We start from the raw sequence: 14,383 nt of genomic DNA, 5'->3' as shown, positions 1-14,383 counted from the left end.
CTCTTTAACATTTTGGGCAAGGGGGGGCCTGGCCCAGACCTTCTTCTCTCTCCAGACGGTGTGGCTGCTCAAAGGGGGGAGGGGGCAGCCTGCACCAGCCTTTCCCTTGTCTCCTTTGTGCCCCTTTTAGCCCCTTCCCCAGTTCTCTCGTCTCTCCCTTAAGCGCCCAGAACCACAGAGAGCCGACCTCTTTCTTTCTCTTCGCCAGGATTCCTCACTTGGGGAGTCCAAGCAGGTCACCCCCATGGTTCCCATTTCCATCCTTCTGCCCTCCGTGACTTCAAAGTCACTTTCCTATCCTTCGCGGCCGGCTCAAATCCCTGAGATGCTGCCGGTCTGCTATTGGGGTCAAGGACCCCAAAATTTCTGTTGCTAAGGGAGATAGTTTTAAAATGATCCCCCCCCCCTTTTATGACCTTTTGATATGGCCTTTTTAAGTGAATCTCTGCTGTTGTTAACACAGTTGTTAAATGAGCCTCCCCATTCACACAACTTGTCAGAAGGACACTGTTGAAAGAAATGTCCTTCTGGGTTCGGCTCCAAGTGGGGGAAAAGACACTGGAGACATGGAGGCTGCTTGGAAAGATGGTTTATTGTTGGACAGGACCACATGGCTTGAGCCCTGAACAGAAAAGGTGGATCACATGCTTCAATGTTGGTGGAGAAGAAAAGGGCTGAAGGAGGGGCTTGCTAGGAGAAGTCTTTATTATGTAAAGTGGGCTAGCCTGGCCCTCTCAATGGTCCATTGAGAAAGTGGGGATGGGCAGGAAGCTACAGGCAACTATTCTGTCCTTTAAAACATGCTTCTTTTCACATCCAGAGAAACATTCTGCCTTTTCAATATTTCCCAGGATATTTTACTTCTCTGGGAGAGGGCTGGGTGATAACTTCCCACAACACAAAAGGGGGTGACCCCAGGACAGCCGTCATAAATATGAGTCAGTTACCAAGCATCGGAATTTTGATGATCATGGGGAGGCCGCAATGGTCGTAAGTGTGAAATTAGAATGGAACGGAGTAGAATAGAATATGAATCAGGAATAGAGTAGAACAGAAGTCATAAGTTTCCGTGCGATTGTATTTTCGAACAGCCACTAAAGGAACGAAGTCGAAGGCTACCTTTGTGTCTTTGCTCTGAACTGCATTTGCTCAAAGCCCACCCCCCACTTTTCATGTCCTTTTTGGATTTTACCAGCCTGCATTAAGATCTGCAGAACGTACGGAGGTTAACAGCCATTTTTCTGCAACATTCGGCACCAAAAATTACCCAGCCCCCTCTTAGACTCAACTGTTGGGCCGGCCCAAGCGGTGTGTGTGTGTGTGTGTGTGTGTGTGTGTATGCTAAGGGTCGCTCACACAATGACCTTGCAGTCCTCAAAGCAAACTTTCTCTCCTCCTCTGTCTTGGAGGCCAGGAGAACAAACAGCTCCTCCGGGAGCCTCATAGAAAATTCAGTCACGTCTGGAACAGGTGAAGCTCAGGAGGAGGGAAATAATCAGCCTCCTGAGGGGAAGATGTGAAACAAAGGTCGTTTCCCCCCCCCCAAATAATAATCAGCACTCCCCGTTGACACAGTCCTGATGTGCTGCTGTTCATTGTCTAAACACATCTGGAAATGCCGAGTTGGACAGGTCTGCGCTAAAAAGACGACCCAGTTCACGTTGATTTATTCCTTCCATTTCGGTAGCTGCCCAAATCAACCAAGTGATTCTGGAAGGCTTAACATTCTAAAACAGTCGAAATATGACAGAGTAAAAACCAAGGAAAATGGTTTTTTTGTCTGCACTGTCACCATCAGAAGCTCCGGGGCTGTTGAGATGGGGAGAGGAATGGACAAAGGACTCTCCCGTTCATCGATGAATGTCAACCTGCTTAAATTAGTCTTTCTGACCCAAACAAAACTAAAGCGTATTTTATTAAAAATAAGCCATTTCTCCAGAGGTGAAATTCACATTCTTTTACTACCAGTTGTGTGGGCGTGGCACAGTGGTGGGTTGGAGGCGGTACACCCTAGTACAGGTGTACTGGAGCCTGCCTGGAGCATCAGATACCCTTCTGGTATGGTGCTCTGGTGGGCTCACCCGCCCGCCCAAGCCCCTTACCGATCTTTTAAGTCTTCAGCGCTTCTGCGCACGTGCACAGCTTGTACAACACCTGCGCGATGCTCTGCTGAGCAGCTGGAACATCATGGAGGCTCGCGGAAGCATTAAGACACATGCGTGCACTGTGCATGTGTGTTTGCATGCTGCACGCGTCCATGTGGACAACGCCGGGCCGGTTGGAACGGTATCCGGAACCCACCACTGGTGTGGCAAGGGAAGGATACTGCAAAATCCCCATTCCCTCCTCACTCGGGGGGCAGCCAGAGGTGGTATTTGCCTGTTCTCCGAACTACTCAGAATTTCCGCTACCGGTTCTCCGGAGCCTGTCAGAACCTGCTGGATTTCACCCAGTGGTGGGTTTCAAAAATTGTTCGAACCTACTCTGTGTGTGTGGCCTCCTTTGTGGGAGTGGCTTGCCACCCATGTGACCGGATGGGAGTGGCCTGCCACCCATGTGACCATATAAGAAGATGCCGACGACACTTGTCAGAACCACCTTAAATTACCTCACACACAGCGCTGGCATGCATCAGAATAGGATGTAAACTTGTTTTTTAAAAGGCATCTTTGGTTTGCGTTAAAACAACTTCAACACACGCAATGTCCTGATTGCACCACAAACGCAGTAGTCATCCTTACCTTTCACAGAGGCACTGAGTTTTATAAATAGGAGCATGATAGTGTAGAATAATCATATCCAAGGACCATTGGTGGGTTTCAAAAAAAGTTTGGAACCTCTTCTGTAGGTGTGGCCTGCTTTCCGGGTCCACTGGTGGAACCTCTTCTAACTGGCTCGGTAAATTTGACAAACCGGTTCTACCGAATAGGTGTGAACGGGTAGGAACCTACCTCTGATTTCACCCCTGCATTTCTCCCATTTTGGTGCAGTTCTTCATCCCAAAACAGCTGGAGGAAAATGCACTTCTGTGTATTAGTTAACAGAGGAAAGAACGGCTTTTGGAAGAGGGGGTTGCAAGGTAGGGGAATATTCTGAAAAAGGCCCAAAAATGGTAAAGGAGAAGGGCCTATTTTGAGGTGATGCATGACAAGAAATGGAATCCGGTATGGTTGGAAGAACAAATAGTGGAACCAACTGAAGATACTTGGGAGAATCAGAACATCTTCCAGCTGCCTCATTCTCCCCAGGACAGAGGTCACCCTCTGGCCCCAGTTGGCCCCAGTTGGGATCCTGGAGCTGCTGGTCCAAGAAAGTGGCTCCTGTCCAGGAAGACCCTGGAAACTCCTGTGTTTGGTGCTAATCGTTAACACCTGTCCTTGTGGGAGCAAATTTAGTGGCCCCTGATTTGGGCAGTCACATTCTCTGGGGGTCCCATCCACTTCCTGTCTGGGAAGGGATCCTGAGCCCTTCCTACAACCCTATTGCCCATAGATGTTGCCCATCTGCAATAATACAATAATACAATAGCAGAGTTGGAAGGGACCTTGGAGGTCTTCTAGTCCAACCCCCTGCCTAGACAGGAAACCCCATATACCATTTGAGACAAATGGCTATCCAACATCTTCTTAAAGACTTCCACTGTTGGGGCATTCACAACTTCTGGAGGCAATTTCTGTTCCACTGATTCATTGTTCTCATGGTCAGGAAATTTCTCCTTAGTTCTAAGTTGCTTCTCTCCTTGTTTAGTTTCCACCCATTGCTTCTTGTTCTACCCTCAGGTGCCTTGGAGAATAGTTTGACTCCCTCTTCTTTGGGGCAACTCCTGAGATATTGGAAGATGCTATCATGTCTCCCCTGGTCCTTCTTTCTATTAAACTAGATATACCCATTTCCTGCAACTGTTCTTCATATGTTTTAGCCTCCAGTCCCCTAATCCTCTTTGTTGCTCTTCTCTGCCCTCTTTCTAGAGTCTCCACATCTTTTCTACATTGTGGTGACCAAAACTGAATGCCGTATTCCAAGTGTGGCCTTACCAAGGCCTTATAAAGTGGTATTAACACTCCACGTGATCTTGATTCTCTCCCTCTGTTGATGCAGCCTAGAACTGTGTTGGCTTTTTTGGCAGCTGCTGCACACGGCTGGCTCCTATTTAAATGGTTGTCCACTAGGACTCCAAGATCCCTCTCACAGTTGAGCAAGGTACCACCTATACTGTACCTGTGCATTTCGTTTTTGTTGCCTAAATGTAGAACCTTACTCTTTTCACCATTAAATTTCATTTTATTAGACAGTGCCCAATGTTCAAGTTTGTCAAGATCCTTCTGTATCTTAAGCCTGTCTTCTGGAGTGTTGGCTACTCCTGCCAGCTTGGTGCCATCTGCAAATTTGATGAGTTCCCCATTTATTCCCTCATCCAAATCATTGATGAAGATTTTGGAAAGAGCCCTGGGCCTAAAACAGAGCCTTGGGGTCCCCCACTGCATCCCTCCCTCCATGAAGATGCATTTCCATTGAGGACAACACGTGGAGTGTGGTTGGTCAGCCAGTTCCGAATCCATCTGGTGGTGATGCTGTCCAACCCACATTCTTCTACTTTATCTAGTAGTAGGTTATGATCTACCTTATCAAATGCCTTACTGAAGTCCAAGTAAAATATATCAAGGGCATTCCTCTGGTCCACTAATTTTGCCACTTTGTCAAAGAATGCAATAAGATTAGTCTGGCATGATCTGTTTTTGACAAACCCATGTTGGCTTTTGGCTATTACTTTGTTTACTTCTAGGTGTTCGCAGATTCGTTGCTTGATTATCTTTTCCAGAATCTTTCCTGGTATTGAGGTCAGGCTGATAAGTCTGTAGTTTCCTGGATCTGTTTTTTTCCCCCTTTTTTGAAGATGGGAACCACATCAGCTCTTTTCCAGTCCTCTGGCAGTTCCATGGTGATAGTATGATAGCATTATTCCAATAACGCCACAAAGAAGAGGGAGTCAAGCTATTCTCCGAAGCCCCTGAGGGCAGGACAAGAAGCAATGGGGTTGTAGATCATTAAAGAGAGATTCAACCTGGAAATAAGGAGAAATTTCCTGACAGAGCAATTAGCCAGGGGAACAGCTTGTCTCTGGAAGTTCTGAATGCTGCAACACTGGAGGATTTTAAGAAGAGATTGGACTGCTGTTTGTCCAGAATGGTAGAGGGTCTCCTGCTGGAGCAGGGGGTTGGACTAGGAGACCTCCAAGGTCCCTTCCAACTGCATTATTCCTCTCCTTGGAGGCTCGGCTGGGCCAGAAGCCCCAAAGAGGCTCCCCCTCTGGGGCGGGGGTCCCAGGACCAGAGGGTTCCTCTTGGATCTTTCCCAGCCCTCCTTCCGCTCCAGGTGACCAACGATGAGATGTGTGAGGTGTGTGAGGTGTGGACGGCAGACAGCCTCCTGCCCTGCCGGGTGTGCACCAAGGTTTACCACGACGGATGCCTCCAGCGCATGGGCCTGCTCTCCCCGGCTGAGGCCTCCCAGGCCATCGAGGCAGCCCACTCGGCGGTCGGCTGGAGCTGCTACCACTGCGTAAGTGGTGGGGCTGGGAGGGGGGGCAGAGAGGCCAGGAAATCATGGCTGCGCCTTTGGGGGGGGGAGGGTTGCTCAGAAGGATTTGGGGAAGTAGGACGGGGCGGGGAATGGCGGAGAGGGGAGGCAGGGGGCCAGGAATAGATGAAGGGGGGGCATAGAGACAAGGTACATTTTGTGGCACGACAAAACCGCGCTCGACTAAAGCGCGCCCGATTAAATCGCGTCGCTGACGTCATCAACAGGGCGACAACAGTGAGCGCGGAGAAAGAAGGGCGCTTTAAATAGCGCTTTGAAAGCAAGCCGATTCAAGTTAAGGTAAGGGTTAGGTTAAGGGTTAGGTTTAGGGTTAGGGTTAGGTTTAGGGTTAGGTTTAGGGTTAGGTTTAGGGTTAGGTTAAGGGTTAGGGTTAGGTTTAGGGTTAGGTTTAGGGTTAGGGTTAGGTTAAGGGTTAGGTTTAGGGTTAGCTTTAGGGTTAGCTTTAGGGTTAGCTTTAGGGTTAGGTTAAGGGTTAGGGTTAGGGTTAGCTTTAGGGTTAGGTTAAGGGTTAGCTTTAGGGTTAGGGTTAGGGTTAGGGTTAGGTTAAGGGTTAGGGTAAGGTTTAGGTTTAGGGGTTAATTTTAGGTTTAGCGTTTACAGTGTGCTTCTGTCTCCGCGCTGTTGTCGCTCTGTTGATGACGTCAGCTACGCAGTTTCGTCGAGCGCGCTTTAGTCGAACGCGGTTTTGTGGTGGAATCGGTACATTTAGCCGTGGGAGGATTGGTGGGGGAGCTGATATAGGTACACAAGGTTTTTTTAATGCTAAGTTATTAAATGACTTTTGCCCCTTTTGGCAAAACCGTCCAAGGCCCCTTGGCAAGAAAGGGGGCTCAGCAGACACCCACCTTTCCCTCCCTCCCCCCCTCCCCACTGTGGGAAAAACAGTCCTCAACCGGACCATCTGGCTTGTAACTGCCACCATTCCCTTCTTCCGGGCAGGATAACCTGAACTTGCTGCTCACCGAAGAGGAGATGACCTCCCTCTGCAATGCCTTCCGGCAGAGCAACATCCCACCTGGTAAGGCTGCCCCCCACCCAACCCGTTTAGGGCAGAGGAGGAGCGCTGGCAGAGGGGCATCGCAACCCATTGGGGTCTCCTTCACAGGGCAGAGACTCCCTCCCTAACTGCCAGGGAGGATTGGCCCCCCAACCAACCCCCTGTCTTAGCCAAGAGACTAAGGGGGTCACATCGGGAGGGGCTTCCTCTCTGGTTGGAGGGCAGAGCCCTGGGGGAGGGGGGCTTCTTTGCCCTGGGGGAGGCCAGGCAGCCAAGTGGCCCCTCTAACCGTGACTGGGGGAGGGGGGTTTCCACAGAGAGCAGCCTGAGCCTGGAGGACTTCCTGCGCTACAAGGGCCTCGGGGGGCAGCCCAGCAGCGAGGAAGAAAAGGCGCTCCACGCCCTGCAGTTCGGGGCCCTGGACGCTGGGCAGAAGGGCCACGTCACCTGGACGGATTTCCTCTCCCACGAGTCCCTGCTGCTGCTGCAGAGAACACGCACGCAGGTGGGGTGGGGTCTCTTCCACAGGGGCTGCAGAGAAGGAAGGAAAGACCCTACTACCCCATGTGAGGACAGCTCAGCCACCAGTGAGAAAGAGGCTTGTCCCTATCCTGGGGCTGAGCTGGGGGTGGGGAGGGGCCTGGTGAAGAAGCAGGGGGGGGGGTCTGGCCCTCTTTCCCACCCCCTCCCCTAGAGGAGTCAGGAAGGCACCCCCATCCCTACAAAAGCAAGAAGATTGGAGGGTGCATGCGAACCCCCTCCCCTCTGCTTTGCTTCCCTCCCCAGGAGGGGCTGCTGCACCTGCTGACGGGCAAGGAGAGGGAGCGGGCACGAGAGGCCTTCCTGGCCCTCAACCGCCAGGGGGACGGGCTCATCAGCCAGGAACAGAGCCGACGCTCCCAGCACGCTTGGTTCCGAAAGCGGCCTCCGGGGATTCCCTCCTCCATCGCCAGGTAAGACCTCAGCAGGTGAGGGGTGGGTTACCTGGGCCCCTGCGGCTGGATGGCTGCCCATCGGCAGGCGAAGGAAGCCTCACCTGTGGGCAGTTTCGACAGCTGGTCGCCATCCCCCGGGCGTAGCTCTCACAGTACTCGACCCACTTGGGGTCTCCAACGGCGGCAATTTTAAGGCTCAGGGATTTCAACTCCCAGAATCCCTCACTGGAGTTGAAGTCCTCAAGTCTTAAAGTCGCCAAGGTTGGAGAGACCTCCCTTGTCCCCGAGGGCTGCCAGGGATGGCCATCCGGGCAGGGCGGGAGGCAGCTGGAGGCACAGCTGGACCAAGCCATACAAGGCCACCCTGTCCCCAGGCCATCGGGACCTGTGGGCATCCTTGGCTTACGACCGGTCACTTCGGACTGTTCGAAGTTACTATGGACCCCCCCCCGAAAGGTTCTTCAGACCCGGTTCTCCCCATCCCACAGTGCCACGACTGTGCTGTTGCTTGGCAACCGGTGCATTTCCAGCTGGTTTCAGCATCCCAGGGTCACGTGACTGCGATTCAAGACGTTTTTTGCAAAAAGCCGGCATTTATTCCAATTTCCATCGAAACAGCAATGGTCTCATTTAACGACTGTTGTGTTTGCTTCATGACCACTGCACAAAAAAACGTCGTAAAATGTAGTTGGTCACCTGATGGCCTGCTTTACAACGGTCGTGATTTGTGACCGAAATTGCCAGGCTTGGTTTTTTGATCGCAAGTCGGGAGCTCACTGGATTCAAGGCAGAAGGGAGGTTTCTTTGTGGGGGGGAGGTCATCCTGACCCGCCCCCCCACCCCACCCCGGCTGATCAGCCCATACAGATGAAGCCACCTTATCCACTCCCCCACCCCTCCCCCGAATGCTGGGATGACTTGTGGCCCATTGGCTGACCCAGTCGTGACCCGTCAAAACCGCGGTCCACTAAAGCGCACCCGATCAAAGCGCGTACGTGACGTCATCAGCAGCGCGACAAATAAAATTAAAAATAAATTAAATTAAAATTAAAATAAAATTAAAGCAAGCCGATTCACATAAAGGTAAGGGTTAGGTTTAGGGTTAGGGTTAGGGTTAGGGTTAGGGTTACGTTAAGCGTTAGGTTTAGGGTTAGGTTAAGGGTTAGCGTTAGGTTTAGCGTTAGGTTAAGGGTTAGGTTTAGGGTTAGGTTTAGGGTTAGGTTTAGGGTTAGGTTAAGGGTTAGGGTTAGGGTTAGGGTTGGGGGGGTTAGGGTTAGGGTTAGGGTTAATTAATTTTAAATTTACCGCTCACAGCGTGCTGTTTTCGTCGCGCTGTGATGACGTCACGTACGCACTTTCGTCGAGCGCACTTTAGTCTACCGCGGATTTGTGGTGGAACCGACCCAGTCGCCCTCCCCGGAGTAGCCCCCCATGTCCCCACCCCTAATCCTGGGCCTGGGTCTGTGTGTGGCTCTCTTCCAGCGCCAGCCAGGCGGACGCCGTCTCTGAAGACAACAGCCCAAAGCAGGAGGACCAAGAGCTTCCCAAAGAAGAGCCAGGGGAACCCAGGTAGGTGCTGAGACCCTCCCCCAAAGATGCCCCGGGGCTTGCGGGGAGGGGTCCAATCCGGGCAGTGCTACGAGCCAGGGCTCATGGGCAAAGGACCTCTGGATGTCCACGCTTGAGAAGGGCTCCCCCTGCGTGGGAAGCAAGCCCAAGCTCCTTCTCAGCCGGAACCATGAGCCCAAAGGAAGGGGCTCTCCCCAGAGAACCCAGAAGTGCTACGGAGCCCCGGGCAGCCCCATTGGCCGAGGTGCCCAAAGTGAGGAAGGTGGACATACGGTGGTCTTCCCAGGGGGTGACTCTGCCACCTGGCTGTTCTCCTGGCTCCCTCTGGGGTGCTTTTAGCTGTGGTGCCAAGACGGTGCCCTCTTCCCCATGCCCTGTGGAAGGGGGGAGCTCTCCCCCCAAATCAAGAAATGCAGAATTGAAGCAGCCTTTTGCGTTGAGGGCCCTGGAGGAGGTCTTTGATGAGGCCTTTCTTAGTCAGCCCCAATGAAGGCAGACCTTGGCAGATGCCGGGGGTTTTAGCCATATTTCTGTCCTGCCCTAATCCTGAAGGACTCCCGGCAGTGGGTCATAAAGCTTAGACCAGGGGCTTCGACCAGGAGTCCCCAAACATTTAAGACTTGTGGAAAGTTTTGACCGGGGTCTCCATGCTTGGTTTAGTTTAGTTTAGTTTAGTTTAGTTTAGTTTAGTTTAGTTTAGTTTAGTTTAGTTTAGTTTAGTTTAGTTTAGTTTAGTTGTTTAGTTTAGTTTAGTTTAGTTTAGTTTAGTTTAGTTTTATTGATCTTGTATGCCGCCCACTCCCGAAGGACTCCGGGCGGCTTACAATAAAACAAGGGAGGGGGATAATACACAAACAACATTAAAATATACAACAGTCACAATCTCCAGGGGGCTGAATATTACGAGAGCCCCCCCCCGGCCTGCTGGAGCAGCCAGGACTTAACAGCTTTGCGGTTTAAACCACAGCTTTCCAAACCTGGCAACTTTGAGACTTGTGGACTTCAATTCCCAGAATTCCCCAGCCAGTATGGGTGAACTTCAAGGCAAATTACATCCACAATGTTCCCTCCATCTACTAATGCAGCCTTTGGCTCCCCCAAAAGAGCAGTGAGATTTGTCTGTTTCTTAACCTCTGCAACCTCTTTGAGACTTGGGGACTTCAACTGCCGTAATCCCCCAGGGAGCAGTGCTGGCTGAGGAATCCTGGCCGTTGAAGTCCACAAGGCTTGAACGAATAGAATGGAATGGAATGGAATTTTATTATTTGTATGCCGCCCTTCTCCGGGAGGACTCAGGGCAGCGAACAATTCAAGGGGGAAAAAGGGGAACATAAAAAAACAAAATACAAATAATAAAAGTAAACAACAGTCGCACAACCATACATGTCGAGAGGGGAGGGAACTCATCACCCCCAGGCCTGCCGGCAAAGCCAGGTTTTGACGGCTTTTCGGAAGGCCTGGAGAGAGGTGAGGGTCCGAATCCCTGCGGGGAGACGGGGGAACGTTGCCAAAGAGGGGAGGGCCCTGCTTTAGACGCCATGGCGGAGGAAAACAAGCAGGGGAATCAGGGGAGACAAATCCCAAGCCCAATTAACCACCTAGCTAACGGACTTCCCTTCGTTACCCCGGCTCAGCCGCTCTGGCCCCGCGTGAATCAGAGACGGAGTTCAGCAGAGGGCCAAGAAGGGAGCAGCGGAGCAATTGCCAGGGTCTCCAGCTTTGGTGTTGAGAGTCAGAGTCACCGCTGCTCTTCCTTTCACACCTTCTTCCAATCTGGGGAACAAGGAGGGTGATCGACAGGTGTCCCCATTTGGGGAGATGGACAGTTGCCTTGCCCCGTTGGGTGAAAAGATGCCCACATTCCTTCTGCAGCCAAATCTCTCTTTCTCTCATGACTTCTGGAGTGGGGGGGGGGCTGAAAAGGGGCTTGGAGAAAAGGCTTAAAAGAGGCTGAGGTTGCTCCATCACGGGGGGGAGTTTAAAGGAGTGGGGGACAGCCGTTTGTGGGGGAAAGTATAGGGCAAACCTTCTTGGCACTGTGCCCAACCTGGAACATGCATGCACGCGCCTGCGCCAGAGCCCCAGGAATTCAAAGACTAGTTGGCTGGCACCAGTGGTGGGTTACGACCGGTACAACCCGATACAGGCCTTCCGGTGAGCACCAGGTACCGTTCTAGCGCCCACCCGCCCACCCATGCTCCTTCCCGGCATTTGAAGTTTTTGGACCTTCCACACAGGCACACCGAGCGCATGATGCCTGTGCGACGCTCCACCGAGCAGCTAGAGTGTCACGGGCAGTAAGAGCACATGTGCGCACTGCACGCATTCATGTGGTGGGCGCCCGGCCACGTTGCACCGTACTGATTACAACGAGATCTGGAAGCCACCATTGGCTGGCACACACCTGCCTGTTTTTTGGGCTTTTTTCTGGCTGTTTTGACCCCGAAAATGCTCCCCAAACAGATGACCTGAAAACAGCCAAATGACCCAAAGGTGCCCTGTGTTTCTGGCCGTTTTCCAGGCCACCGTCCAGCGCTCTGGTGCCTACAAAGGGCAGCTGGAAAACAGAAGAGCAGCTGGCGATGGCGTGAAAGGGCTCTGCGTGGCACTTCTGGCACACGTGCCATAGGTTTGCCATCGTGGGTGTAGGGTCTCCTGCTTGAGCAGGGGGTTGGACTAGAAGACCTCCAGGGTCCCTTCCAACTCTGTGGTTCTGTTATGCTGAGCCGGGACAGGCTCGCCAGCCAGTCCAGAGGCCAACATTTCACGAGCGGAATCCCCACAAAGGTCCTACTTCTTGCCCCCCCCTGGAAGACCTCCCTCCCTGTGGCCGCTTCTACCTTTGGGCTCTGCTGGCGAGAGGAGTCGGCAATCAGCTCGGCCTCGTTAGGAATTGCGATGAGGCACTGGTGTTGCCATGGAGATAGTTGGCAGCGGCGCACGCTGTGAATCTTCAGAGGCGTGGGAGGGATGGCACCTGGCTCAGCCGGGCAGCCGTGGTCAAGAAGGAGGCAGGCAGAGAACGGGCTTCCTGCTGGAGCTGTGAATCTCCGGTCAGGGAGCGATCCGGAGAAGGCTAGACTGCCCCGCTGTCCAATTCCTTCTGCCTGCCGTTTGCATTGTGGGCGCTGCCAGCTCACCCACTCAGGCCTGGAGAAAATCCACAGGGGGCATGCGGGGATGCCAGCCTCCATTCCTCTGGACGCCGAAGCCCTTGCCAAGCACCCTGGCACTGTGCCACCCTCTTGAAAAGGCAGGAGGCCTGGTTGTGCAAGAGAAGCGTGCCAAGTACAAAACCCAGGATCTGCATGTGGCATCCAGCAGAAGGGCGGGATGCCCCTTTCTTCATCTTTAACTTTAACTTTTAACTTTTAATAGATTTATATGCCGCCCAATCCCGTAGGATCTTGGTGGTGGTTAATCAATGAACTCAAAGTGTGGGATGAGGAGCATCTGGCTGGACCACAAACAGAGCAACAAAGAATCTTGGAAAAGGGTTTTTTTCCCCCTTAAATTAAGGAGAGCTTCACTTGTTGGGTCTCCATGTTTACTTGATCAGAAAGGATATCTAATCAATTGATTTCTTCTATAGGTGGTCCTCGACTTATAACAGTTCATTTAGTGACCGTTCGAAAGTACAACGGCACTGAAAAAATTATGGCTCTGAATTATGACCGTTTTTTTCACCCAACCGTTTGTAGCATCCCCGCGATCACGTGATCAGATTTCAGACAACTTGCCAGCTGACTCATATTTATGACGGCCGCCGTGTCCCTGGGTCACGTGGTCCCCTTTTGCGACCTTCTGACAAGCAACGTCAATGGGGAAGCCGGATTCACTTAACAATCGTGTGACCAACTTAACAGCTGCAGTGATTCACTTAACAACTGTGGCAAGAAAGGTTGCAAAATGGGGCAAAACGTGGTTAACAACTGTCTTGCTTAGCAACAGAGATTTGGGGCTCAACTGTGGTCATAGGTTGAGGACTACCTACAAGGAAGGAGGTGGAAGGACTCTCCTCTTCTCACTTGACAATCCCTCCTGATAACAGGCGCATCTCACCCAGCACACAACGGTCACCTGCTTAATTAATGCTTTGCACAAATCCCATGTCTTTAAAGTTTCACGCAAAGATACACAGATCCATTTTCTTGGTCCACTTCCCCCGTCATTTGTGTAAAATGTGCAGTCGATCCCTCCACTTTCACTGTCTAACACAACTACATGGTCCTTTCGTAAATCTCACTTCCACCTCTTGGCCGGACACAGACTGGACAAAAATGATTGATGTTCCCAGCCAGCAAAATGGCGCCATCTGTGCACCACCACTAATGTGCTTCTGCTGCTCCCTCCCTCGTTTGCCCGTAGGTATTTTAAGCAATGGGGCCAACATCCCACACCATTACCTTAGTTCTACCCCTAGGAGACCCTCTCAAGCTAGAGACACCTGGCAAGTCAAGTTGGCCACATCTGCCAGCTGTTTGTGGCAGCAGCCAAAAAAGCTAATACAATCCTTGGCTGCATAAACAGAGGCATAGAATCAAAATCACCGGAAGTATCCGTTGTTGTTGTTAGTTGCGAAGTTATGTCCAACACATTGCGGCCCCCTGGACAACATTCCTCCAGGCCTTCCTGTCCTCTCCCTTCCTCTGGAGTCCATTGAAGCTCACTCCGACTGCTTCAGTGACTCCATCCAGCCACCTCCTTCTCTGTCGTCCCTTCTTCTTTTGCCCTCTGTCCTTCCCAGCATGAGGCTCCTCTCCAGGGAGTCCTTCCTCCTTCTCATCAGGTGGCCAAAGCATTTGAGTTTCCTCTTCTAAGAGCAGTCAGGGTTGATCTCCTCTAGGATTGACCAGTTGGATCAGCTTGCAGTCCAAGGGACTCAATGCAGGAGTCTTCTCCAACCCATTGTAATTCCATGGACCATATTCCTCAAGGCCTTCCCGTACTTTACCATCCTCTGGAGTCCATTGAAGCTCATGCCGACTGCTTCTGTGACTCCATCCAGCCACCTCCTTCTCTGCCGTCCCCTTCTTCTTCTTTTGCCTTCCATCGTTCCCAGCATGAGGCTCTTCTCCAGGGAGTCCTTCTTCCTTCTCCTTAGGTGGCCAAAGCCTTTGAGTTTCCCCTTCAGGGTCTGGCCTTCTAAAGAGCAGTCTAGGACTGACCAGTTGGATCGGCTTGCAGTCCAAGGGACTCAATGCAGGAGTCTTCTCCAGCACCAGAGTTCAAAGGCCTCCGTTCTTTGGTGCTCAGCCTTCCTTATGGTCCAACCTTCACAGCC

The 14,383-nt window shown here is 51.9% G+C and overlaps 1 protein-coding gene across 3 annotated transcripts in view; it reads left to right on the top strand.

The window, feature by feature from the left end:
• Positions 1 to 14,383, top strand: part of PHF24 (PHD finger protein 24) — a 37,254-nt gene that overhangs the window by 17,108 nt on the left and 5,763 nt on the right. For all 3 annotated transcript variants that reach the window (XM_087715203.1, XM_087715204.1, XM_087715202.1), the window contains exons 3-7: positions 5,374 to 5,559; positions 6,538 to 6,616; positions 6,913 to 7,100; positions 7,382 to 7,548; positions 9,013 to 9,099. In XM_087715203.1, the coding sequence (XP_087571329.1) occupies positions 5,374 to 5,559; positions 6,538 to 6,616; positions 6,913 to 7,100; positions 7,382 to 7,548; positions 9,013 to 9,099 (707 nt within the window). The remainder of the gene's footprint in view (positions 1 to 5,373; positions 5,560 to 6,537; positions 6,617 to 6,912; positions 7,101 to 7,381; positions 7,549 to 9,012; positions 9,100 to 14,383) is intronic.

Source organism: Thamnophis sirtalis, unplaced genomic scaffold (genome assembly GCF_051295495.1).
Source record: "Thamnophis sirtalis isolate CommonGarterSnake01/CBP01778 unplaced genomic scaffold, rThaSir2_p1.2 scaffold_5, whole genome shotgun sequence".
In the NCBI taxonomy this organism is placed as follows: Eukaryota; Metazoa; Chordata; class Lepidosauria; order Squamata; family Natricidae; genus Thamnophis; species Thamnophis sirtalis.
This window is presented reverse-complemented; position numbering and strand designations above follow the sequence as displayed.